This window comes from Tachyglossus aculeatus, chromosome 13 (genome assembly GCF_015852505.1).
Source record: "Tachyglossus aculeatus isolate mTacAcu1 chromosome 13, mTacAcu1.pri, whole genome shotgun sequence".
NCBI classification, from domain to species: domain Eukaryota; kingdom Metazoa; phylum Chordata; class Mammalia; order Monotremata; family Tachyglossidae; genus Tachyglossus; species Tachyglossus aculeatus.
The window spans coordinates 4,490,450-4,515,304 of NC_052078.1; the positions used below are offsets into that span (position 1 = coordinate 4,490,450).

At 55.5% G+C, this 24,855-nt stretch overlaps 1 protein-coding gene across 1 annotated transcript; it reads left to right on the plus strand.

The window, feature by feature from the left end:
• Window positions 1-1,485: 1,485 nt before the first annotated feature.
• NOS3 (nitric oxide synthase 3) lies at window positions 1,486-24,196 on the plus strand. The gene is made up of 26 exons (XM_038755614.1): window positions 1,486-1,647; window positions 3,050-3,152; window positions 3,487-3,635; window positions 3,902-4,064; window positions 4,812-4,903; window positions 5,083-5,224; window positions 6,787-6,926; window positions 7,340-7,514; window positions 9,699-9,800; window positions 10,035-10,229; window positions 11,288-11,361; window positions 11,779-11,923; window positions 12,697-12,801; window positions 13,909-13,976; window positions 15,563-15,679; window positions 15,831-16,005; window positions 16,863-16,995; window positions 17,205-17,283; window positions 17,426-17,613; window positions 18,692-18,864; window positions 20,552-20,762; window positions 20,891-20,978; window positions 22,041-22,162; window positions 23,324-23,472; window positions 23,580-23,774; window positions 23,919-24,196. The coding sequence occupies exons 1-26, from the start codon at window positions 1,490-1,492 to the stop codon at window positions 24,087-24,089; spliced, it is 3,612 nt and encodes a 1,203-aa protein (XP_038611542.1). The 5' UTR covers window positions 1,486-1,489; the 3' UTR covers window positions 24,090-24,196.
• Window positions 24,197-24,855: the final 659 nt, after the last annotated feature.

Genomic DNA, 24,855 nt, shown 5'->3' on the forward strand with positions numbered 1-24,855 from the left:
AGTCGGTGGCCAGAGAGATGAGATCGAGGCACGGTGAAAAGGTTGGCATTAGAGGAGCAAAATGTGCCAGCTGGGTTGTAGTAGGAGAGTAGTGAGGTGAGGTAGGAGAGGGCATGGTCAATGAGTGTTTTAAAACCACTGAGGAGGAGTTCCCGTTTTAATAGAGCACAAGTGTCCCGGACGCACAGGAAGAGAAAGGCAGCATTTCATCCCTGGGCCGTCACTAACTCTCTTCTCTCCTCTCTCCTCCCCACCTACTCTCCTTTCTTTCTTTCTTTCTCTCCTCTCCTCTCTTTCCTCCTCTCTCTTTTTCAAGCCTTTCTTCTTTTTTATGGTATGGCTAAGCACTCTCCTCCCCTCCTCTCTTCTCCTCTTCATTTTCTCCTCCTCCTCTTCCCTCTCTCTCTCTTCCCCACTCTCAGATCAGGAACAAAGCCCCGTGCAAGTGTATGCACACACACACACACACACACACACACACACACACACACACACACACACACACACACTCTCTCACTCTCTCTCTCTCTCTCTCTCTCTCTCTCTCTCTCTCTCTCTCTCTCTCTCTCTCTCTCTCTCTTCCCTCCTTCAAGATCCAAGACCCCACAAGACCGGCCTGCAGAGACTACTGCTCCCAGCATTCAGTGCAACCCAAGGAGTTGGGGGAGAGTTGGCATGAGCTTAGAGGGCTTGTTGGGAGCTGTAGTCTCCCCCAGGGGCTTAGGATTTCCTGACCCAGGTTCCTGCTCTGGCCCCCCTACTTCGGACCTCCGGCCCCCAGAGTCTTTGTGCGTCACATACTGAGGGGCAGGGCTGGCCAGAAGGGTAGGTGACCTGGACGGACAGCTTCCTGTTCCTTTGAATCCCTGCTTGAGTCATGGAGCGGGAGTTACAGGAAACGGGGGCCAGGCGGAGAGGATGGGGGGGAGCTCCTTGGCCAGTCCAGAGTGGGACAGGCTAAGGTCCCCACCCTGAGTGCCCCCCACCACTGCTGTCCTGATCCTCCCTACTGACCTGGAACCAGGTGGGAGGAAGATGGCATCAGGTGGGGGCAGGTGCCACCTCTCTCTGAGGCTCAGAGCACCCCCCCACCCAAGCCCAGCATCCCAAAACCTGCACTGGGGAGGGCTGGAGTCTCCCCGTCCCACTGCCACCTCGATCCAGGAGGCTTCTCTTTGGACCCCTCGATCCTGACCAGCCCCCCTAGCCCTCCCTCCGGCCCCTCACCAGGCCGAGAATACCTGGGTTTCCCACCAAGCAGGAGGAACCCAGGCATCCGGGACTCCACCCCCTAGAGAGTGCAGTTCTGTGGCCTTTCACGCCGCCAAGCCTGTTCCTGCCTCATTGTGTGTGTGAGGCAGGGGTGGGGCGGGGGCCCTGAGCTGAGTGCCCCCCGCGCCCTCCCCCCATTTCCTAAGGAAAAGGCCGGGTCTCAGGCACAGAGCAGAAAAGTCTCCACTCAACCCAGCCCCGCCGCCACGCAGTGGCCATGGGCAACCTGAAGAGCGTGGGCCAGGAGTCTGGTCCGCCTTGTGGCCTGGGGCTGGGGCTTTGTAGCAAGCAAGCGGGGACTCCAGGATCTGAGCACGGGGGGTCTGCTCCTGGGCCGGGACTGGGGCCGGGACCACTACCTGGGCCTGATGGCAGGTAAGTGGGGAAGGGATCAGGCTATCAGGGATGGAGGAGGCCTGGACCAGCAGGAGGTGGGTTGAGGGACAGTCATGAACCACCAGGCTGGGGCTTCGAGAGCAGCAGGTGGAGGAGATGGCGGGTGAGGGGATGATGGGAGGGAGGGGAGCAGGAGGGCCCGGGGAGGTCACGGCCTGAAGGACAGGGTCACGGGAGTCTAGGAGCCGGGGCCTCGGTGGCAGGTGGGAAGAGAAAAGACTTGGGAGCAGCCATCTGTGGGGGAAATGGGACTAAGGAACTGCAATGTGGGGGTTCACGAGACTCTAGGGAGGGAGGGGGGAGAGGAAGGGGAGGGAAGGAGAAAAGGCAGGAGAATCCAGAGGACAGAGGGTGGGAGAGGGCAGTAGCCCTCTCAGCCAGGCTATCCGACCAATTTGTCCCCCACCACCTTTAGAAGACTCTTGCCCCCTGGTCCCTGTAGCCTCCCCTCCAGTGTCCGGCAGAGATCTTTGACCCCAGGAGACCCAGTCTGAACCTCATCCTCAGGCCTGCCCCAAACTCTGGGAGACAGAACAGCTGCAGGGCCGGAGGAGCCCAGCAGAAGCAACTGGAGTCTAGGGGTTTCTGGGGACCAGAAGGAATCGGAAGCGGAGAGTGGGGACAGGGTGCTGGGGAGGGGGGCGGGGGGAATGGGGGGCCAGGGGAGCCGAGGTCACAGAGAGCTAGGGGCCTGGGCCCCCTCCCTTCCTCCCCACACCGAGGAGCCTGAAGGCCCTGGGAGGAAATGATAACACGGCTGTTTCCCTTCACACGATCTCCGCCTGTGGTGGCCAGCTCTGGGGAGGGGTACCCACAGGAGCCAGGGCCGGGGGAAATCTGGACAGAGGAATCGGGGGCCGGGCCCCCTCCCCCACCAGAACAGGGATAAAATCCCAGCTCCTCCAAGAGGTCTTCCCCAGCTAAGCTTTTATTTCTCCTACTCCCTCTCCCCTCTGCTTTGCCTACACCCAGGACCCTTTAAATCATTTGATATTCACCCCACCCTCAGCCCCGCAGCACTTCTGTTCATATCCGTCATCTATTTTTATGTCCATCCCCCCTCTAGACTGTAAGCTCCTTGCGTTGTATCATCCTCTCCCGAGCGCTTAGTACTGTGCTCTGCACACAGTAAGCGCTCGATAAATGCCACTGGTGGATTGTTTCCCCTCGAGGCCCTTCCCCTCTGCACCCCCTCCCCCAGGGCCCTCGCCCGGGCTCTGAGTCCCTGAAGGGGGGTACACAGTTGTGGGGTGGTGGGCTGAATCTTCAGGGTGGAAGGGGGAGGCTCACTGGCCCCCTAGCAAGAAGTGGGTGGGGCCTTGAGGAGGGAGAGGGGTCTTGAGGATGGACCAGCCTGACCCAGCCTGTTGTCCCCTACCAGCCCCCCGTTGACCCGGCCCCCTGAAGCCCCTCGGTTTTCGCGGGTGAAGAACTGGGAAGTGGGGAGCATCACCTATGACACCTTGAGTGCCCAGGCCCAGATGGTGAGCACCCCGTGCCCCCTCCCAGCCCTCCAACCCAGTCTATCTCTCCCCACAAACCAGCCCCCCAAATCAACCCCCCTCCCTCTCAGCCGACAAGCTGGGCCCTGCCTCTCTCCCTATTACCTGACCGCCCCCGCTGACCCTCCCCCGATTCAACACCCCGATCCTGACTCCCTCCATGACCTCAAAATTTGACCACCCCCTCCAATCCCCCCAATCTCTGAGCTAATCAGCCCCTGGGTCCCCAACCCTCCTCCCTCCCTCCCCACGATCTCGGCCTCTGCCTCAGCCCCCAATCTCGTGCTAGCAATGGGCTGCCCCTCCCTCCCTCCAGGATGGGCCCTGTACCCCCCGCCGCTGCCTGGGCTCCGTCGTATTTCCACGGCAATTCCAGAGTCGTCCCTCAGTGGGACCCCCGCCCCCTGCCCAGCTGCTGACCCAGGCCCGAGATTTCATCAACCAGTACTACAGCTCCATTAAGAGGTGAGGCGGCCCCCCTCATCCAACTCCTCTTCCAGCCCCTTCAGACTCTCTCTATGCATCCCCTCCCCTCCCTGAGACCCCTGGGACCCTGATGGGGGGGGCAGGGCGGAGATGCTGTGGGCAGAACTCCCTTGTGGGTCATCATCTAGGCACTTCTAGGCAGTCAGCTCAGAAATCGGGCCTCATTAGTTAGCCCTGGACCACTCCCCCTCTCCCACTGCTGCTGCCCCCCTTTGCCCAGTCCGTCGCCCTCCTTACCACCCCAGGAGCGGGTCCCCGGCCCATGAGCAGCGCCTGCAGGAGCTGAAGAGCGAGGTGGAGGCCACGGGGACTTACCAGCTGCGGGAGAGCGAGCTCGTGTTTGGAGCCAAGCAGGCCTGGCGCAATGCCTCTCGCTGTGTGGGCAGGATCCAGTGGGGAAAGCTGCAGGTGCCAGAGATGGGAGACAGGGTGGTGGGGCACGGTGGGGGATGGGAGATGGCCATCTGGTCAGTTTCCAGGCAACAGGGATGGCTACCTCAGGGCCACACCCTCGGAGACCCCCCAGTCACCCCAACAGCCATGGCCCGAGCCCCTGCTGAGCTAAAAATCGCCCCAGCAGTCATGGAGGATGTGTCCCCATTGGGTGAAATTTGGCCATGGGGGGCGGGGGGCACTCCTCACCCGGGTCCACTGGTATGTTAAACTGGTCCAAAGGGACTGCTTCTATTTATTTTATTAAAGATGTGTCCATATCTATATTTCTATTTGCATTGATGCTATAGATGCCTGTCTACTTGTTTTGCTTAGTTTTGTCGTCTGTCTCCCCTCTTCTAGATTGTGAGCCCGTTGTTGGGTAGGGATTGTCTCTATTTGTTGCCGAATTGTACTCTCCAAGTGCTTAGTACGGTGCTCTGCACACAGTAAGCGCTCAATAAGTATGATTGAACGAATGAACTTCTGACCCGGACCGACTGAAACTTTAAACTGGCCCAGAGAGACCACTTCTAACCCTGCCCTCCTGGGACGGTAATCTGGCCCAGGTGGACCATTTCTGACCCCGGGCTCACTGGGATGTTAATCTGGCCCTGGCTAGGGTTGAGGGGCCGGCAAAGGGACAAGGGGTGAACGTCTCCCGAGGAGAGGAGAATGACCCCTTCTCTTCCGGCCCCCGACTCCTTCCCCACCTCTCCGAAGGTGTTTGATGCCCGGGACTGTCGCTCGGCCCAGGAGATGTTCACTTACATCTGCAACCACATCAAATACGCCACTAACCGGGGCAATTTACGGTGAGCATCTGTCGGCTGCCTGGTCCCCCCTGCCCACTCGCCGCTTCCTTCTTTTCACCTTGGGAACCCTGCCACCAGCCCTGGCCCACTGCCCTTCCGGGAGGCCTAGGACCGCACGTTCAGCTGAGGGAGGGTGAGATGAGTCAGGGGTAGAGTGGCTGACACACCCCACCCTCTAGGTCTGCCATCACAGTGTTCCCCCAGCGCGCTCCGGGCCGTGGGGATTTTCGCATCTGGAACAGCCAGCTGGTACGCTATGCGGGCTACCGGCAGCAGGACGGCTCTGTGCAGGGTGACCCGGCCAACGTGGAAATCACAGAGGTAGAGCTCAACAAGTTTTCCCCACCCCGCCTCTCCACTCTCTGCTCCCACTCCTCCCTCAACTTACTCACTGGGCCTTGGTCTCATCTCTCTCTCTGGTGACCTCTTACTAATTCCCAGAACTCCCTCCCGCTTTGGATCCCACATACCACCACTCTCCCTCTTTTTAAAGCCCTTCTGAAAGCCCATCTCCTCCAGGAGGCCTTCCCTGATTCATCTCTCCCTTCAGTCGATCCTTGGTATTTATTGAGCACTTACAGTGTGCACAGTACCGTATTAAGCACTTGAGAAAGGACAACAGAGTTGGTATACATGTTCCCTGCCCGCAGTGAGCTTACAGTCTGCTTCCCCACCCTATATCCATTCCCAGTCACCACTTCAGCCCTTGCCCACCTCCTAAGCGCTTCCCACTGTAGCACTTCGGTACGCATCGCTACACTTCAGTATTTCCTCCCATCTGTAATTTATTTCAGCGGCTGCCTTCCCTGTTAGAGTATAAGCTCCTGGAAGGCAGGGATCATGTCTACTAACCCTATTGCACTCTCTCAAGTGCTTACCAAGCGCTCTGCACCCAGAAGACACTCAATAAATACTGTGGATTGATTGGTTAGTTAACTAGGGGACGGGGACTCTGCTGGCAGGGAATGTTAGGGGTGTGGGGGACAGGGACAGACAGGCAGGCCCTGGGAAAAAGGTAACGCTTTCCCCATTCTGTCCCCGCGCCCACCTACTTGCCCAGTTCTTTTGCCCTGTCCCCCTCTCCGGGGCTGTGTGGAAGTGAGGGGAGCTTGAAGTGGGAATCAGCTTGGCCTAGTGGAAAGAGCACAAGCCTGGGAGTCAGTGGACCAGGGTTCTAATTCTGTCTCCACCACTTGTCTGCTGTGTGACCTTGGACAAGTCACTTCACTTCTCTATGCCTCGGTTCCCTCATCTGTAAAATGGGGGCTAAGGCGGGAGCCCCGTGTGGGACAGGGACTCTGTCCAACCTGATGATCTTGTATCTCCCCCAGCTCTTAGTACAGTGCCCAGCACTTACTAGACTGTGAGCCCACTTCTAGACTGTGAGCCCACTGTTGGGTAGGGACCATCTGTATATGTTGCCAACTTGTACTTCCCAAGAGCTTAGTACAGTGCTCTGCACACAGTAAGTGCTCAATAAATATGATTGATTGATTGATTAACAGATACCATAAAAAAAACAGGGGCCTCTGGGCCCACTGCCAGTACCCCGGGCTCAGAGAAAGCCCCCAAGGGCGGCTCCAGGGTTGTTGTGTCCCCGGACACTCAGCAGGTGACCTGGCCTTGATCCAGCCCCTCCGCCAAATTGACGGTACTGGAATTGGAGCAGGGTGGGGGGCACAAGCCCTTCTAGACTGTGAGCACACTGTTGGGTAGGGACCGTCTCTATATGTTGCCAACTTGTACTTCCCAAGCACTTAGTACAGTGTTCTGCACACAGTAAGTGCTCAATAAATACGATTGATTGATTGATTGATCAAGGAGAAAGAGGCAGCTGAGGCCCCAGTCCCCAGTGCCTTACTGGTCATTCCTCCACACCCCAGCTCTGTGTCCAGCATGGCTGGACGCCAGGAGGTGGGCGCTTTGATGTGCTGCCCCTACTGCTCCAGGCTCCAGACGACCCACCCGAACTCTTCCCCATCCCACCTGAGCTGGTGCTCGAAGTGCCCCTGCAGCACCCCACGTGAGTGAGGGAGACCCTGCCGGGATACGGGGGTAGTCCCTGTTGGGGCAGGGCGGGGGGTAGGCAGGGAAGCAGTGTAGCACAGCACAGTCCCGCAAGTCCGAAGATCATGGGTTCTAATTCCAGCTCCCCTATCGATCTGCTGTGTGACTATGCACAAGTCACTTCACTTCTCTGTGCCTCAGTTCCCTCATCTGCATGGGACAGGGACTGGGTCCAACCCGATTTGCCTGTATTCACCCCAGCGCTTAGTAAGGTGCCTGGCACATAGCACTTTACAAATAACACAATTATTGTCATTATTACTGGGAGACGAAGGGAGGCAAGAGGGGTCTCGGCGGTGGGGGGTCCTGATGGTCCTGGAGAGGTGTCCGACTGGATCCCCGGCATCCCCGGGTGGCCGCCGCCCTTAGGATGGAGTGGTTCCAGGCCCTGGGCCTGCGCTGGTACGCCCTCCCGGCCGTGGCCAACATGCTGCTGGAGATCGGGGGGCTGGAGTTCCCCGCCGCCCCCTTCAGCGGCTGGTACATGAGCAGCGAGATCGGCATGAGGAACCTGTGCGACCCCCACAGATACAACATCCTTGAGGTGAGGGGCGGTGGGGCGGGCGGGCCGGGGTCTCTAGATTGACCCGCTTCTTTGCTTGAGAGCCAATGTCCACGGGAAGAGCTGTCCTTTTCTCCCACTCCCTTCTGCGTTGCCCTGGCTCACTCCCTCTATTCATCCCCCCCCTCCCGGCCCCACGGTGCTTATGTCCACATCTGTCATTTATTTATTTATACTAATGTCCGTCTCCCCCTCTAAACTGTAAGCTCGTTGTTTGCAGGGTATACCTCTGTTTACTGTTGCATTTTACTCTCCCAAGTGCTTATGACAGTGCTCTGCACACAGTAAGTGCTCAATAAATATGACTGGCTGACTGACTGACTACCAATTCTGTTATAGGGCACTCTCTCAAGTGTTTAGGAAAGCGTTCTGCCCATGATAAGCGGTCAATAAATATGATTGTCTGACTGACTTGAATCAATTAATGGTATTTATTGAGCATTTACTGTGTACAGAACACTGTACTAAGCACTTGGGACAATAGAGTACAACTCAGTCGGCAGACACATCCCCTCTCCACGAGTTTACAGCCTAGAACTCAGAGTCCTTCCCATGATGGGGCAAGAAGACGATTCGTTGTCCGTGCTGGTTGGCTGATAGAGTGGCAGGGGTCAGGATGGGTGAGAAAATGGACCTCACTGCATTCTGTGAGCTGCAATTCAAGGTCTTCGGTGCCTACTGGGGCTTGTGGTTTGGGGACCTCTAGACTGTAAGCTTGCTGTGGGCAGGGAATGTGTCTGTTATATTGTTATATATTACAGTATATTGTATATCGTACATTATATTACAGTCCAGTGCTCTGCACACAGTAAGCGCTGAAGAAATACAAGTGACCGTTTGACCATGGCTTGGACTAGGAGCCACAGTTAATAACGATGGCATTTATTAAGTGCTTACTGCCACAGTTAATAACGATGACATTTATTAAGTGCTTACTATGTGCAAAGCACTGTTCTAAGCGCTGGAGAGGTTACAAGGTGATCGGGTTGTCCCACAGGGGGCTCACAGTCTTCATCCCCATTTTACAGATGAGGTAACTGAGGCACAGAGAAGTTAAGTGACTTGCCCAAAGTCACACAGCTGACAATTGGCAGAGCTGGGATTTGAACCCATGACCTCTGATTCCAAAGCCCGGGCTCTTTCCACTGAGCCACTCTGAGCCACAGTTGCTCAGAGCCTGAGTGGGAGAGTACAGTAGAACAATACAGCGGACACATTCCCTGTCCACAGCAAGCTTACAGTCTAGAGGTTCCCAAATCCCAACCCCCAGAATTCGGTGGGGCCCACCTCCGCTTGGGGAGTCCCCTTCCTCTACGCCCTCCACACCTGGTAGGTGTGGAGCACAGCCAGGTTGAGCTCCACCAGAGTTGCCAGAATGCAGTGGGGTCCATTTGCTCACCCACCCTGACCCCCACCACTCCACCAGCCAACCAGCACGGACACCACCATTTTGGATGCCCCCGCTCCTGGAAGGGCATCTTGCCCAAGCAAGGTCATGCCAAGTGTGTGGCTCAGGGGATAGAGCCTGGGCCTGGGAATCAGAAGGTTACGGGTTCTAATCCTGACTCCGCCATGTGTCTGCTGTGTGACCTTGGGCAAGTCACTTCACTTTTCTGAGCCTCAGTTACCTCATCTGTAAAAAATGGGGATTGAGAGTGTGAGCCTGATGTGGGACAGGGATGCCTGATTAACTCGTATCTATCCCAGCGCTTAGAAGAGTGCTGGGCACATAGTAAGCGCTTAACAAGTATCGTAATTATTATTAAGTGGGCCCGTGGCCCAAGCAGTTCAGCCAGTGGACTCTCACCTTCTCAGCTACTACTATTGTCTGCTCCTGCCCCCGTACTACATCCCATCAGAGTTTCCAACTCCCTCCAACACAGACAGTGTTTCCTCCAGCCTTCCTCTCCAGCCTCCCCGCACCTCATCATCATCATCAATCGTATTTATTGAGCGCTTACTGTGTGCAGTGCACTGTACTAAGCGCTTGGGAAGTACAAGTTGGCAACATATACAGACAGACCCAGGAGTCCCGAGCGTGACATCACTAGGGCTGGGGAGATCTGTGCTTCGTCCTTAGAGTCGGGGCTCGCTCAGGGCAGAGTAGAGTCGGTTAGGAGCCCCTGCCCGCTCCTTCCCAATCCGCTCGCCCCTTGTCTGCTCCAGGATGTGGCCGTCTGCATGGACCTGGACACCAGGACGACCTCATCTCTGTGGAAGGACAGAGCGGCCGTGGAGATCAACCTGGCTGTGCTCCACAGCTACCAGGTGAGGAGGATGAGGGGGATGGGGGCTGCCCCTGTGAAGGTGGGCCCCACTGAAATCTGGGAGTGGAGACTGGTGGGGGGGGGGGCCACAGTGCCTCCTGGGAGATGCAGTATGGGGTCCGACCTGGCGCCGTTGTTCCTTGGAATCTGGGAGATCCATTCACCGGAATCTGCAGCCAAGCGGGGCTTATCCCCTTCCTCAGGCTCTGCCCTGACCCTTCTCCCTGCCTCCCAGCTGGCCAAGGTGACCATCGTGGACCACCACGCGGCCACGGCCTCCTTCATGAAGCACCTGGAGAACGAGCAGCGGGCACGGGGAGGCTGCCCCGCTGACTGGGCCTGGATCGTGCCTCCGCTCTCTGGCAGCCTCACACCGGTCTTCCACCAGGAGATGGTCAACTACCTCCTGTCTCCGGCCTTCCGCTACCAGGTGAGCCACGCTCACACACACAAGCCCCCACCTGGGGAAGACAGTCGCCCTGAGAGGCAGGGTGGCCTAGTGGAAAGAGCCCGGCCTGGGACTCAGAAGATCTGGATTTTAATCCCGGCTCTGCCCCTTGTCTGCCGTGGGATCTTGGGGAAGTCACTTCATTTCTCTGTGCCTCAGTTCCCTCATCTGCAAAATGGGGTTTCAATACATGTTTTATTTAATGATACTTGTTCATTCATTCATTCAAAATCGTATTTATTGAGTGCTTACTGTGCAGAGCACTGTGCTAAGCTCTTGGGACGTACAAGTTGGCAACATATAGAGACGGTCCCTTCCCAACAGTGGGCCTTGTGTCAAACACTAAGCCCTGGGGTAGGTGCAAGTTAATTAGGTCGGACACAGTCCCTGTCCCGCATGGGGCTCACAGTCTATGTAAAAATAATAATAATGTTTGTATTTGTTAAGCACTTACTATGTGCCAAGCACTGTTCTAAGCACTAGGGTAGATACAAGGTCATCAGGTTGTCCCACGTGGGGCTCACAGTATTAATCCCCATTTTACAGTTGAAGGAACTGAGGCACAGAGAAGTTAAGTGAATTGCCCAAAGTCACACAGCTGACATGTGAGGGAACAGGGATTAGAACCCATGGCCTCTGACTCCCAAGCCCGGGCTCTTACCACTAAGCCACGCTGCTTCTCCGTAGGAGAGAGAACAGGAGAACTGAGGCAAAGAGAAGTTAAGTGACTTGCCCAAGGTAACACAGCAAGAAATTGGCAGATCTGGGATTCGAACCCAGGTCCTTCTGATTCCCAGGCCCATGCTCTCTCCACTAGGCCATGCTGCTTCTCTATCCTATGTAGACGGTGGGTCTCATGAGGTACCTGATTATCGTATATCTACCCCCCAGCACTTACTACAGTGCTTGATATGTAGTAAGTGCTTATCAAATCCACAATTATTGTTATTATTACCCTGAGGGACTCCCACCCTTGACCCTCAATCTCTTCCCTCTCTCCCTCTCCCTATCTCTGACTCCGGACCCCTCCCCTCGGGCAGCCAGACCCCTGGAAAGGAAATGCGAGCAAAGGAGCCGGCATTACAAGGAAGAAAACGTTTAAGGAAGTAGCCAAGTATGTGACCTTTGAACCCCCAGATGGGACGTGCCCCCTTCTTTGATCCCCGCCACGTGTGACATGCCCCCTCTCCTTAGAGTCTGACCCCTCTTCTGTCCATCTTTCCCCTGGGGCAGTCAGTGAGACTGTCAATCATATTGATTGAGCGCTTACTTTGTGCAGAGCACTGTACAAAGCGCTTGGGAGAGTACAATATAACAATATAACAGACACGTTCCCTAGCCACAATGAGCTTACGGTCTAGAAGACAAGGGTCCCTTATCCTCTCGTATTCTCACCAACCGAGTCTTTCGACTCTGCACCCCTTGAGCCTACCCACCTGCTGCTCACCCTCTCCCCGTTACCCCGTACCCCTGAGACCCCTGCACCGTCCCACGGCTCTGTGACCCCACTCCCCACCCCTGTTGCTGTCAGTGCGGTGAAGATCTCGGCCTCGCTGATGGGCACAGTGATGGCGAAGCGGGTGAAGGCGACAATCCTCTACGGCTCGGAGACCGGCCGTGCCCAGAGCTACGCCCAGCAGCTGGGGAGGCTGTTCCGGAAAGCCTTCGACCCCCGGGTATGGAGGAGGGTGAAGCGGGTGGGTGACATGGGCGTGGGGGAGGTAGAGGGTGGAGAGATGACCGGACGGCCTAGAGACACTGGGAGAAGGAACCAGGGTGGGAAAGGGAGCCAGAGATCCCAGCTACGGTCTGAGCAGGAGCAGGCTCTGCCACTTGTTTGCTGTGCGACCTTGGGCACCTGACTTCGCTTCTCTGGGCCTCAGTTACCTCATCTGTAAAATCAATCAATCCATCCATCAATCGTATTTATTGAGCGCTTACTGCGTGCAGAGCACTGTACTAAACACTTGGGAAGTACAAGTTGGCAACATATAGAGACAGTCCCTACCTAACAGTGGGCTCACAGTCTAAAAGGGGGAGACAGAGAACAAAACCAAACATACTAACAAAATAAAATAAATAGAACAAAATGAGGGTTAAGACTATGAGCCCTATGTGGGACATGGACTGTGTCCAACTTGATTTGCTTGTATCCACCCCAGCGCTTAGTACAGTGTGCCTGGCACATAGTAAGCACTTAACAAATACCTTTTAAAAAAATAAGTGCTAAACAAGTACCATTAGAGAGAGAGAGAGAGAGAGAGAGAGAGAGAGAGAGAGAGAGAGAGAGAGAGAGGGAAGGGATCATGTGAGGGACCTGCAGAGTATGCCAGGAACAGGGAGGATGGAGGAGCGGAGGGGCCAGCGGGTTTGGTGGGCATCTGCCCACCCAGGGGAGGGGGAGCCTGAACCCCCTGAGGTCCCTGCCCCCTCCCCGCCCCCCACAAAGGTGCTTTGCATGGATGAGTTTGACGTGGTATCCCTGGAGCACGAGACCCTGGTGGTGGTGGTGACGAGTACGTTTGGAAACGGAGATCCTCCGGAGAATGGAGAGGTAGGTAACTTTGGGGACGTGGAGGGCACCTTTGGGGAGATCTAGCCATCCCGAGGGAGAGGGGGAGGGCCCACCCCCATGCCCTTCCCTGCCTTTCACTTCCCCTCATCAATCAATTGATGGTATCTATTGGGTGCTTACTGTGTGTAAAGCACTTTACTCAGCACTTGGAAAAGTACAAGAAGGAGCCTGTCGTAGTAGATAGAGCAAGGCCTGGGAGTCAGAAGGTCATGGGTTCTAATCCCTGTTCCACCACTTGTCTGCCGTGTGACCTTGGGCAAGTCACTTCACGTTCCTGTGCCTCAGCTACCTCATCTGTAAAATGGGGATGGAGACTGCGAGCCCCACGTGGGACAGGGACTGTGTCCAACTCGATTTGCTTGTATCGACCGCAGCGGTTAGTACAGTATAGTATAGTATAGAGAAGCAGCATGGCTCAGTGGAAAGAGCACGGGCTTTGGAGTCAGAGGTCATGGGTTCAAATCCCAGCCCCGCCAGTTGTCAGCTGTGTGACTTTGGGCAAGTCACTTCACTTCTGGGGAAGCAGCGTGGCTCAGTGGAAAGAGCACGGGCTGTGGAGTCAGAGGTCGTGGGTTCAAATCCCAGCTCTGCCACTTGTCAGCTGTGTGACTTTGGGTAAGTCACTACACTTCTCTGGGCCTCAGTTCCCTCATCTGTAAAATGGAGATGAAGACTGTGAGCCCCTCGTGGGACAACCTGATTACCTTGTATCTACCCCAGCGCTTAGAACAGTGCTTTGCACATAGTAAGCGCTTAACAAATACCAACATTATTATTATTATTCTCTGTGCCTCGGTTCCCTCAACTGTAAAACAGGGATAAAGACTGTGAGCCCCCCGTGGGACAACCTGATCACCTTGTAACCTCCCCAGCGCTGAGGACGGTGCTTTGCACATAGTAAGCGCTTAAGAAATGCCATTATTATTATTATTATAGTGCCTGGCACATAGTAAGCCCTTAAGAAATACCAGAATTACTATTATTATTTCGATGTAAGGGAATTACCGGACGCGTGGCCTTCCTATAACTATGTTAGGGGTCTCTCCGCCCCCCCTGATTCCTCCGGGTGCTTTGTTCCCCCCACAGAGCTTCGCCGCTGCCCTGATGGAGATGTCCGGGCCTTACAATAACTCGCCCCGGCCGGAGCAGCACAAGTGAGACTGAGGGGGGGGAGGGCTGTGATAATTTGGGGAGGGTCGGTCCCAAGGGGCTGCTGGAAGAGCCTGAACTGGTGAGGGAGGGGTTCCATTCGTTCAGCATTTTATCTGTGTATTGCTCCCCGCGGGTTTGTCTGAGGAACCAGAGAGAGCCAGGGTCCAGCTGAGGTAGTCTCCCCCCGCCTCTCCAGAACATGGTCTGGTCCTGGAAGGATTTCCACCCCCCCCCGCCCCCTTTTGTCTTCGACCGCTCCCGTTGTCGCTTCGCCCCCTGGTGGTCGACCTGTTATTAGCAACGTGGGAAAACCCGGCCAGGGTCCTTAGGACCGAAAGGGTTTTTTTTTTTAATCGTATTTATTGAGCGCTTACTGTGTGCAGAGCACTGGACTAAGCGCTTGGGAAGTCCAAGTTGGCGACATATAGAGACGGTCCCTACCCAACAGCGGGCTCGCAGTCTAGAAGGGGGAGACAGAGAACAAAACATATTAACAAAATAAAATAAATAGAATAAATACGCACAAACAAAATAAATAAATAGAGGAATGTTGTGTCTCTGAGGGCCAAGTTCTTTCATTCATTCCTTCAATCGTATTTATTGAGGGCTTTCTGTGTGCAGGGCACTGTACTAAGCGCTTGGGAAGTCCAAGTTGGCAACATATAGAGACGGTCCCTACCCAACAGTGGGCTCACAGTCTGGAAGGGGGGAGACAGAGAACAAAACAAAACGTATTAACAAAATAAAATAAATAGAATAAATATGCACAAACAAAATAAATAAATAGAGGAATGTTGTGTCTCTGAGGGCCAAGTTCTTTCATTCATTCCTTCAATCGTATTTATTGAGCGCTTTCTGTGTGCAGAGCACTGGACGAAGCGCTTGGGAAGTACAAGTAGGTAACATAGAGAGACGGTCCCTACCCAACAGCGGGCTCACAATCTAGAAGGGGGAGACAGACAACAAGACATGTAGACAGGTGTCGAAGTCGTCAGAACAAATAGAAGTAAAGCTAGATGCACGTCGTTAACAAAATTAATAGAATAGTAAATATGTAGAAGTAAAGTAAATAGAGTAATAAATCTGTACAAATATATATACAAGTGCTGTGGGGAGGGGGAGGAGGTAGGGCAGTGGGGAGGGGGAGGGGGAGAGGAAAAAGGGGGCTCAGTCTGGGAAGGCCTCCTGGAGGAGGTGAGCTCGCAGTAGGGCTTTGAAGGGAGGAAGAGAGCTAGCTTGGAGGATGTGTGGAGGGAGGGCATTCCAGACTAGGGGAAGGACGTGGGCCGGAGGTCGACGGCGGGACAGGCGAGAACAAGGCCCAGTGAGGAGGTTAGCGGCAGAGGAGTTGTTTCTCTGGGCATTGGGTTGTGTCTCTGCGATTCAGTTTGTATCTCTGGGAGTCAGGTTGTGTCTCTGAGAGCCAAGTTGTTTCTCTGGGCATCGGGTTATGTCTCTGGGATTCAGGTGATAGCTCTGGGAGTCAAGCTGAGTCTCTGGGGTTTGGGATGTGTCTCTGGCCGTCGGGTAGCGTCTCTGGGAGTCAGGATTCCCTGTGACCCTGTGACCCTTTCCCCTCGTCTTCCAGGAGTTACAAGATTCGCTTCAACAGTGTGTCCTGCTCAGACACACTCGTCACTTCCTGGAGGAGGAAGAGGAAGGAGTCGAGCAACACGGACAGTGCAGGGGCCCTGGGGACCCTCAGGTCTGGGGCCAGGGGGTGATGGGGCGATTGGGGTCGGCCTGGAAGCATCTGGTGGGCTGAGGAGTGGGGTGGGGGTGAGGCCATTTCTCTGTGATCTCCCCTCTCCCCCCGAGGATCCAGACAAATTCTCTGATTTCCTGCACACTCCCAGGTTCTGCGTGTTTGGGTTGGGGTCCCGAGCATACCCCCACTTCTGTGCCTTCGCCCGGGCGGTGGACACGCGGCTGGAGGAGCTGGGGGGCGAGCGGCTGCTGCAGCTGGGCCAGGGAGATGAGCTGTGCGGCCAGGAGGAGGCCTTCAGGGGCTGGGCCCAAGCCGCCTTCCGGGTGAGATCAATCAATCAATTAAAATAATCGTATTAATGAGCACTTAACCATGGGCGGAGCACTGTACTCAGTGCTTGGGAGAGGACAATATAGCAGAGTTAGTAGACATATCCCCTGTCCACAATGAGCTTACAGTCTAGAGGGGGAGCTTACAGTCTAGAGGGTGAGTTGCCCCCTTCCCCACCCATCTATCCCAACCTTTGACCTTTCAACCTCAACCCCTGGTCCCACCTCAGCTGCCCCTTGCCTCTTCCCCATACTGGCCATTCTAAGCCCTGAGGAGTCAGGTTCCCTCTCCACCCCAATCCCCAGCTCTCCCCTCCCACCCTCCCCTCCCACCCCAGCTTGGTTTAGTGGCTACAGCCCGGGCCTAGGAGTTAGAAGGACCTGGGTTCTAATCCCGGATTCGCCACTTGTCTACTGTGTGACCTTGAGCAAGTCACTTCATTTCTCAGGGCCTCAGTTCCTCATCTGTAAAATGGAGATTAAGACTGTGAGCCCCACATGGGACAAGGACTGTGTCCAACTCGATTTGCTTGTATCCACCCCAGTGCCTAGTACAGTGCCTGGCACATAGTAAATGCTTAACAAATACCATCATTATTATTATTATCATCATTATTATCTACCTCAATGCTTAGGACAGCGGTTGACACACAGTAAGCGCTTAACAAACACCATCATTGTTATTATTATTAATAACCGTGACCACTCCAGAGTTTCTTAGGGTCCCTGAGCCCCTCTCATCCCACCCCGACTGCCCCAGAGCCTTGCCTGGGAGAGGGGTCCCCAGCATCCCCACACTAGAGGACAGACAGGGGCCCCGGGGCCCGCTGACCCCTGCCCCCTCTCCCCAGGCGGCCTGCGATACCTTCTGTGTGGGGGACGACGCGGAGGCCGCCGCCCGCGACATTTTCAGCCCCAAGCGAAGCTGGAAGCGGCAGAGATACCGTCTGAGCACCCAGGCTGATGGGCTGCAGCTGTTGCCAGGTATCCTGCCAAGCCCCGTGCCACACTCGGGTGCCCTGCACCCCCCCACCCTTCCTACCAGGTTCCCTCACCCCCTGGCACTGAGCCTCGTATGCTCCCCTGTGCTCCCTGTGCCCTGCCCTTCCTGGTCGGGGGAAGCATGGACCAGTCCCATTGGCCCGGGGCTAAGTCTGAGCACCCCCTACTCCACCCCCCCCCGCCTCCCACAGGGCTGGCCCACGTGCACAGACGCAAGGTGGTCCCGGCCACCATCCTCTCCGTGGAAAATCTGCAAAGCAGCAAGTCCACGTAAGGTCCCGCCCACCCCCCCTTCTGTTCCCCATCCCTTGCTCTCTCCTCCTCCACTCCCCCCTCCCCGTACCCCTTCCCCTCCTCCCCTCAGGCCAGAAATGTGTGGATCTTGCCCTTGACCCCCGTCTCCCGCCCCTAGCCGGGCCACGATCTTGGTGCGGCTGGCCACGGGGGATCAGGAGGGACTCCAGTACCAGCCCGGGGACCACTTGGGGGTCTGCCCTCCCAACCGGCCCGGCCTCGTGGAGGCTCTGCTGAGCCGCGTGGAGGACCCACCCCCCTCCACAGAGCCCATCGCCGTGGAACAACTGGAGAAGGGCAGCAAGGGTAACCACCACCAGTTACTGGGCCTGAGCCTAGGTTGGCTGCTTCTTCCCTGGTCTTTCATGCATTCGTTCATTCGTTCAATCGTATTTACTGGGGGCTTACCTCATGCACAGCACTTGGGAGACAAGGCTAGAGAAATAAACAGACACAGTCCCTGCCCACAGTGAGCTTACAGTCTAGAGGGGGAGACTGACCTCAATAGAAATAAATAAATTACAGATACGGACGTTAAGTGCTGTGGGGCTGGGAGGGGGGATGCCTAAAGGGAGCAAGTCAGGGGGATGCAGAAAGGAGCGGGAGAAGAGGAAAGGAAAGCTTGTATTTTCCCAAGCACTTAATACGGTGCTCTACACACAGCAAGCGCTCAATAAATATGATTGAATGAATGAATGGAAGGCCTCTTGGAGGAGATGTGCCTTCAGCAAGGATTTGACGAGGGGGAGAATAATTGTCTGTCTTCCCGCATAAGGGTCCCGGTGGCCGTTCCCCCTGACCCACGGCCACCGTGGAGACCCCAGGCGCTGAGTCCTGCTGTGGGCAGCTGGGGGTGGGGACGAATGACCAGTGACTGAGCTATGACTGGGCTTCATACCCTATGGGTATGAAGGGAAAGCCCCGCTGCCCACTCTCGGCCATCAACGCTTTGCGAGGGCGGCAGCAGCAGATCCTGGGGGTGGAGGTTGTGGGGGAGACAAGAGTAGAGCGCCTAGGGCTCTAGCAGCGTGGCTCAGTGGAAAGAGCAGGGGCTTTGGAGTGAGAGGTCTTGGGTTCAAATCTCAGCTCTGCCAATTGTCAGCTCTGTGACTTTGGGCAAGTCACTTCGCTTCTCTGGGCCTCAGTTCCCTCATCTGTAAAATGCGGATGAAGACTGTGAGCCCCCTGTGGGGCAACCTGATCACCTTGTAACCTCCCCAGCGCTTAGAACAGTGCTTTGCACATAGTAAGCGCTTAATAAATGCCATCATTAGTATTATTATTATTAGGGTGACCCATACCAAGCCCCCTGGCTGGGGAGGGCCCCCCCCAGTGGCACTGCCCCCCACCTGACTCACAAGGTCCCCCCCCCTTCACTCTGCAGGTGACCCTCCCGCGGGCTGGGTGCGGGACCCCCGACTCCCGCCCTGCACGCTGCGCCAGGCCCTGACATACTTCTTGGACATCACGTCCCCACCCGGGCCCCGGCTCCTGCGTCTGCTCAGCACCTTGGCCGAGGACCCCGCCGAGCAGCACGAGCTGGAGACGCTCAGCCAGGCAAGCGGGGCCAGGGGACGCATTCGGGGCTGGGGTCTCCGGGCTTTGGGTCATTCAGTGGAAAAGAGCACGGGCTTTGGAGTCAGAGGTCATGGGTTCAAATCCCAACTCCGCCAATTGCCAGCTGTGTGACTTTGGGCAAGTCACTTAACTTCTCTGTGCCTATTACCTCATCTGTAAAATGGGGATTAAGACTGTGAGCCCCCCATGGGACAACCTGATCACCTTGTAGCCTCCCCAGTGCTTAGAACAGTGCTTTGCACATAGTAAGCGCTTAATAAATGCCATCATTATTATTATTTGGGTCATTCAGTGGAAAAGAGTACGGGCTTTGGAGTCAGAGGTCATGGGTTCAAATCCTGGCTCCGCCAATTGTCAGCTGTGTGACTTTGGGCAAGTCACTTAACTTCTCTGAGCCTCAGTTACCTCATCTGTAAAATGGGGATGAAGACTGTGAGCCCCCTGTGGGACAACCTGATCACCCTGTAACCTCCCCAGTGCTTAGAACAGTGCTTTGCACTTAGTAAGCGCTTAATAAATGTCATCATTATTATTCATTCGATCGTATTTATTGAGCACTTACTGTGTGCAGAGCACTGAACTAAGCGCTTGGGAAGTACAAGCTGGCAACATATAGAGATGGTCCCTACCCAACAACAGGCTCACAGTCTAGGAGGGGGAGACAGACAACAAAACAAAACATGCAGACAGGTGTTAAAATCATCAGAAGAAGTAGAATTAAATGATCTGTGTCCAACCTGATGAGCTGGTGTCTCTGGTCTATACCCCAGTACTTAGTACAGTACCTGCCACATAGTCAGTGCTTAACAGAAACCATTAAAAAAAAAAAAAGAAGGGTGGGGGTGGATGGGATCCAGAAAGGTGAAAGTAAATTTCCTCATGATCTAAATGCTTAGCAGTTTGATCTGAAAACCAAAGGGGCAAGGACTGCCCTCTGAAGCCCTTCTGGAGTCCTGGGTTCCTGAGTCCTGTGTCCCTCTGGAGCTGGGGGTCTCCAGGCTGCGAGGCCCTCTGAAACTGGGAGGTCCCTCTGGGGACTTGTTAAGCGCTTACTATGTGCCAAGCACCGTTCTAAGCACTGGGGTATCAGGATGGACACAGTCTAGAAGGTTCCCCCGGGGTTGGGGGTGGCCACGCTCACCTCCCCCAGGAGGCCTTCCCAGACTGAGCCCCCTTTTTCCTCTCCTCCCCATCCCCCCGCCCTACCTCCTTCTCCTCCCCACAGCACCTGTATATATGTTTGTACAGATTTATTACTCTATTTACTTTACTTGTACATATTTACTATTCTATTTATTTTGTTAATGATGTGCATCTAGCTTTAATTCTGTTTGTTCTGTGAGCCCACTGTTGGGTAGGGACGGTCTCTATATGTTGCCAATTTGTACTTCCCAAGCGCTTAGTACAGTGCTCTGCACATAGTAAGCGCTCAATAAATGCGATTGATGATGATGATGATGTTCTGACGACTTGACACCTGTCCCCGTGTTTTGTTCTGTTGTCCGTCTCCCCCTTCTAGACTGTGAGCCCGTTGTTGGGTAGGGCCCGTCTCTCTATGTTGCCAACTTGGACTTCCCAAGCGCTTAGCCCAGTGCTCTGCCCACAGTAAGCGCTTAATCAATACGATTGAATGAATGACCCCAGACCCTCCCCGTGCCCCTCCCAGGACGCTCGGCACTACGAGGAGTGGAAGTGGTTCCGCTGCCCGACGCTTCTGGAGGTGCTGGAGCAGTTCCCGTCCATCGCCCTGCCGGCCCCGCTGCTCCTCACCCAGTTACCCCTGCTGCAGCCGCGCTACTACTCGGTCAGCTCGGCCCCCAGCGCCTACCCCGGGGAGATCCACCTCACCGTGGCCGTCCTGGCCTACCGGACGCAGGGTGAGAGGCTCCACGCTGGCCACGCCGGCACCCTGGGCTTGGAGGTGGGAGGATGGGGAGGAAGTAGGACTGCGGACCCTCCCTCCATCCCTTTCTGACCCTCTGACTGACCCCCATGTCTCCCCCAGACGGGCTGGGTCCCCTGCACTATGGGGTCTGCTCCACATGGCTGAACCAGCTGAAGGCCGGAGACTCGGTGCCCTGCTTCATACGGGGGTGAGGAGGAGGGGCGCAGCGAGGGGTGCGGGGGTGGAGGAGGGGCTGCCACCCCCACATACCCCATTCCACAACCCCAAGTGGAGCATGCCCTAATGGATAGATCCCGGGGCCTTGGAATCAGAGGGCCCAGGTTCTAATCTGCCACTTGACTACTGCATGATCGATCGTATTTATTGAGCGCTTACTGTGTGCAGAGCACTGTACTAAGCCCTTGGGAAGTACAAGTCGGCAACACATAGAGACAGTCCCTACCCAACAGCGGGCTCACAGTCTAGATGTTGGGCAAGTCACTTCACTTCTGTGGGCCTCTGTTTCCTCAACGAAAAATGGGGATTCAACACCTCTTCTCCCTGCTACTTAGACTGAGAGCCCCAAGCAGGACCTGATGATCTGTTATCTGCCCCGGTACTTAGTACAGGGCTTAGCCTAATGGGAAGCAGCGTGGCCTAATGGATAGAGCTCAGGAGGACCTGGGTTCTAATCCCTGCTCCTCCACTTGTCTGCTGTGTGACCTTAGGCAACTCATTTCCCTTCTCTGTGCCTCGGTTACCTCATCTTTAAAATGGGGGTTAAGAGTGGGAGCCCTATATGGGACAGGGACTGTGTCCAATGCAATACCTTGTATCTACCCCAGCGCTTAGAGCAGTGCCTGGCTTTATAGTAAGTGCATAATAAATGTCACAATTATTTATTATTATTCTATAGTTAGCACAAAAGATACCACAGTTATTATGATGATTATTAGTATTATTTTAGGGAGAGGCAAGGGGAAGCCCCCAGAACCTCGCCCACTCCTACATCCCCCCCACCCCAGCAGTACCCTCCTCTCAATTTGCCCCTGTCCCAGACCAGCTGAAAATGCTGGGGGGGAAAAGGCATCAGCAGCAGTTAAAGACCTCCCTCCATCACCGCTCTGCGAGACCACTGACAAAAGGGGGTGCCAGCTGCCAGGCTGTGCCACTGGCTGAGCCGGCACCGTTAGGGGCATGGGGGCACCTGAGGAACCCGGGGGGCAGGGGGCAGAGGGCCGGGAGAAACGTGTTCCTGTGCCACCCTCAGGGCCCCGTCCTTCCGGCTGCCGCCCAATCCCGAGGTCCCCTGCATCCTGGTGGGCCCCGGCACTGGCATCGCTCCCTTCCGGGGCTTCTGGCAGGAGCGGCTGCACGACCTGGAGAGCAAAGGTGTGGTAGGGTCGCGGGTCCGGATGGGAGGCCACAATGGGAGGGGGAAACAGAAACTCCTCACCATCCGCCCTCAATCCCCTTGCCTCCTCCTACCTCCCCTCGCTACTCTCCTACTATAACCCAGCCCACACATTTGGCTCCTCTAATGCCAACCTCCTCACTGTACCTCTGTCTTGCCCATCTCACCACCGACCCCTTGCCGACGTCCTGCCTCTGGCATGGAACGCCCTCCCTCCTCAAATCCCACAGACAATGACTCTTCCCCCACTTCAAAGTCTTATTGAAGGCCCAACTCCTCCAAGAGGCCTTCCCTGACTAAACCCTCCTTTCCTCTTCTCCCAGTCCCTTCAGCGTTGCCCTGACTTGCTCCCTTTATCCGGCTGAGCCCCCTCCTTCCTCTCCCCCTCCTCCCCCTCTCCATCCCCCCACCTTTCCTCCTTCCCTTCCCCACAGCACCTGTATATATGTATATATGTTTGTACGTATTTATTACTCTATTTTACTTGTACATATTTATTCTATTTATTTTATTTTGTTAATATGTTTTGTTTTGTTCTCTGTATCCCCCTTCTAGACTGTGAGCCCACTGTTGGGTAAGGACCATCTCTATATGTTGCCAACTTGTACTTCCCAAGCGCTTAGTCCAGTGCTCTGCACACAGTAAGCGCTCAATAAATACGATGGAATGAATGAATGAATCCATCCCTCCCATCCCAGCCCCTCAGCACTTACAGTGCCTGGCACACAGTAAGCACTTAACAAATACCAGAATTATTATTATTATTCTATCTATAGTTTATATTAATGCCTGTCTCCCCCTCTAGACTGTAAGCTCGTTGTGGGCAGGGAATGTGTCTGTTTATTATATTGTCATCATCAATAGTATTTATTGAGCGCTTACTATGTGCAGAGCACTGTACTAAGCGCTTGGGAAGTACAAATTGGCAACATATAGAGACAGTCCCTACCCAACAGTGGGCTCACAGTCTCTCCTCTCCCAAGCGCTTAGTACAGTGCTCTGCACACAGAAAGCGCTCGATAAATACGATAGAGTGAAAGAATGGAATGGGACAGGGGTGGGAGCGGAGCACCCCGAGGCGGGGGGATGTCCAACTGGGGCGGCCGCTGAGCACAGAGTTTGGGGGTCTCCACTTGCAGGGCTGCACCCCGCCCCCATGACCCTGGTGTTTGGCTGCCGCTGCTCCCAGCTCGACCACCTGTACCGCGAGGAGGTACAGGAGGCCCAGCAGCGCGGAGTCTTCGGCCGCGTCCTCACCGCCTTCTCCAGGGAGCCGGACCGCCCCAAGGTGGGGAGACTCTGGGGGCTTGGGGCAGGGCGGGGGGCGTCACACAGACACGGCCTCGCCCTCCATGTCCTCCCTTCTCTGACCCCGACCCCCCGTGTCCACCCCAGAGGTATGTGCAGGACGTGCTGCTGGCCGAGCTGGCCCCGGATGTCTACCGCGTGCTCTGCCTCGAGGGCGGCCACATGTTCGTCTGCGGCGACGTCACCATGGCAACCAGCGTCTTGCAAACGGTCCAGCGCATCTTGGCGACCGAGGGCGGCATGGAGATGGGGGAGGCCGGGGACGTCATCGGGCTGCTGCGGGTACTGGGCCAGGAGGCCGAGGGGAGCTGCGTGGGATGACCGGGGCAGCCGGGTGGCGGGGATTGGGGGTCGGGAAGCTTATCAGAGGTGGGAACCCCAACCCACCCCCCACTCCCGGGCATCCGACCCTTCCTTCTCCCTCAGGACCAGCAGCGCTACCACGAGGATATTTTCGGCCTGACTCTGCGCACGCAGGAGGTGACGAGCCGCATCCGTACCCAGAGCTTCTCCCTACAAGAGCGTCAAGCACGGGGAGCTGCGCCCTGGGCCCTGACCCCCTCCAGCTCCGACGCCCTCGAGACCCCCGGTACCTGAGACCCCACTCCACCCTGAGAGCCCCCGAGAACCCAGCCTCGTCCCAAGACCCCTCCAGACTCCCAGTTCTGCCCGGCCAACTCAATAAAGCCTCTAGTTTTGATAGAGCCACAGCCTGTCTGTTGCCCCTGGAGTCCCAGCCAACTGGAGGTGAGGTGAAAGGGGATGGGGAGGGAGCCAGGCTGCGAAGACCCCCTCCCACCCCCCACCCCCCACCCCCAGAGTGACAGGTGGGAGCAGAAGTTTGAATACTGGCTCCCAAGAAGGGTGATTTCCACTCTGGAGGCCTAATTGTTTTTTTATGATATTTGTTAAGTGCTTACTCTGAGCAACGTGGCTGAGTGGAAAGAACTCGGGCTTGGGAGTCAGAGGTCATGGGTTCTAATTCCGGCTCATCTGCTGTGTGACTTTGGGCAAGTCACTTCACTTCTCTGGGCCTCAGTTACCTCATCTGTAAAATGGGGATTAAGACTGTGAGCCCCACTTGGGACAACCTGATAACCTCGTATCTCCCCCGGTGCTTAGAACAGTGTTTGGCACATAGTAAGTGCTTAACAAATACCATCATTATTGTTATTATTATATGACTTTGGACAAGTAACTTTGCTTTTCTGTGCCTCAGTTTCCTCATCTGTAAAATGGAGAGTATGGGCCCAACGTGAGGCAGGTACTGTGTCCAACCTGATTAACTTGTATCTACCCCAGTGCTTAGAACAGTGCTGGCACATAGTAAGTGCTTAACAAGTACCACAATTGTTGTTATTAT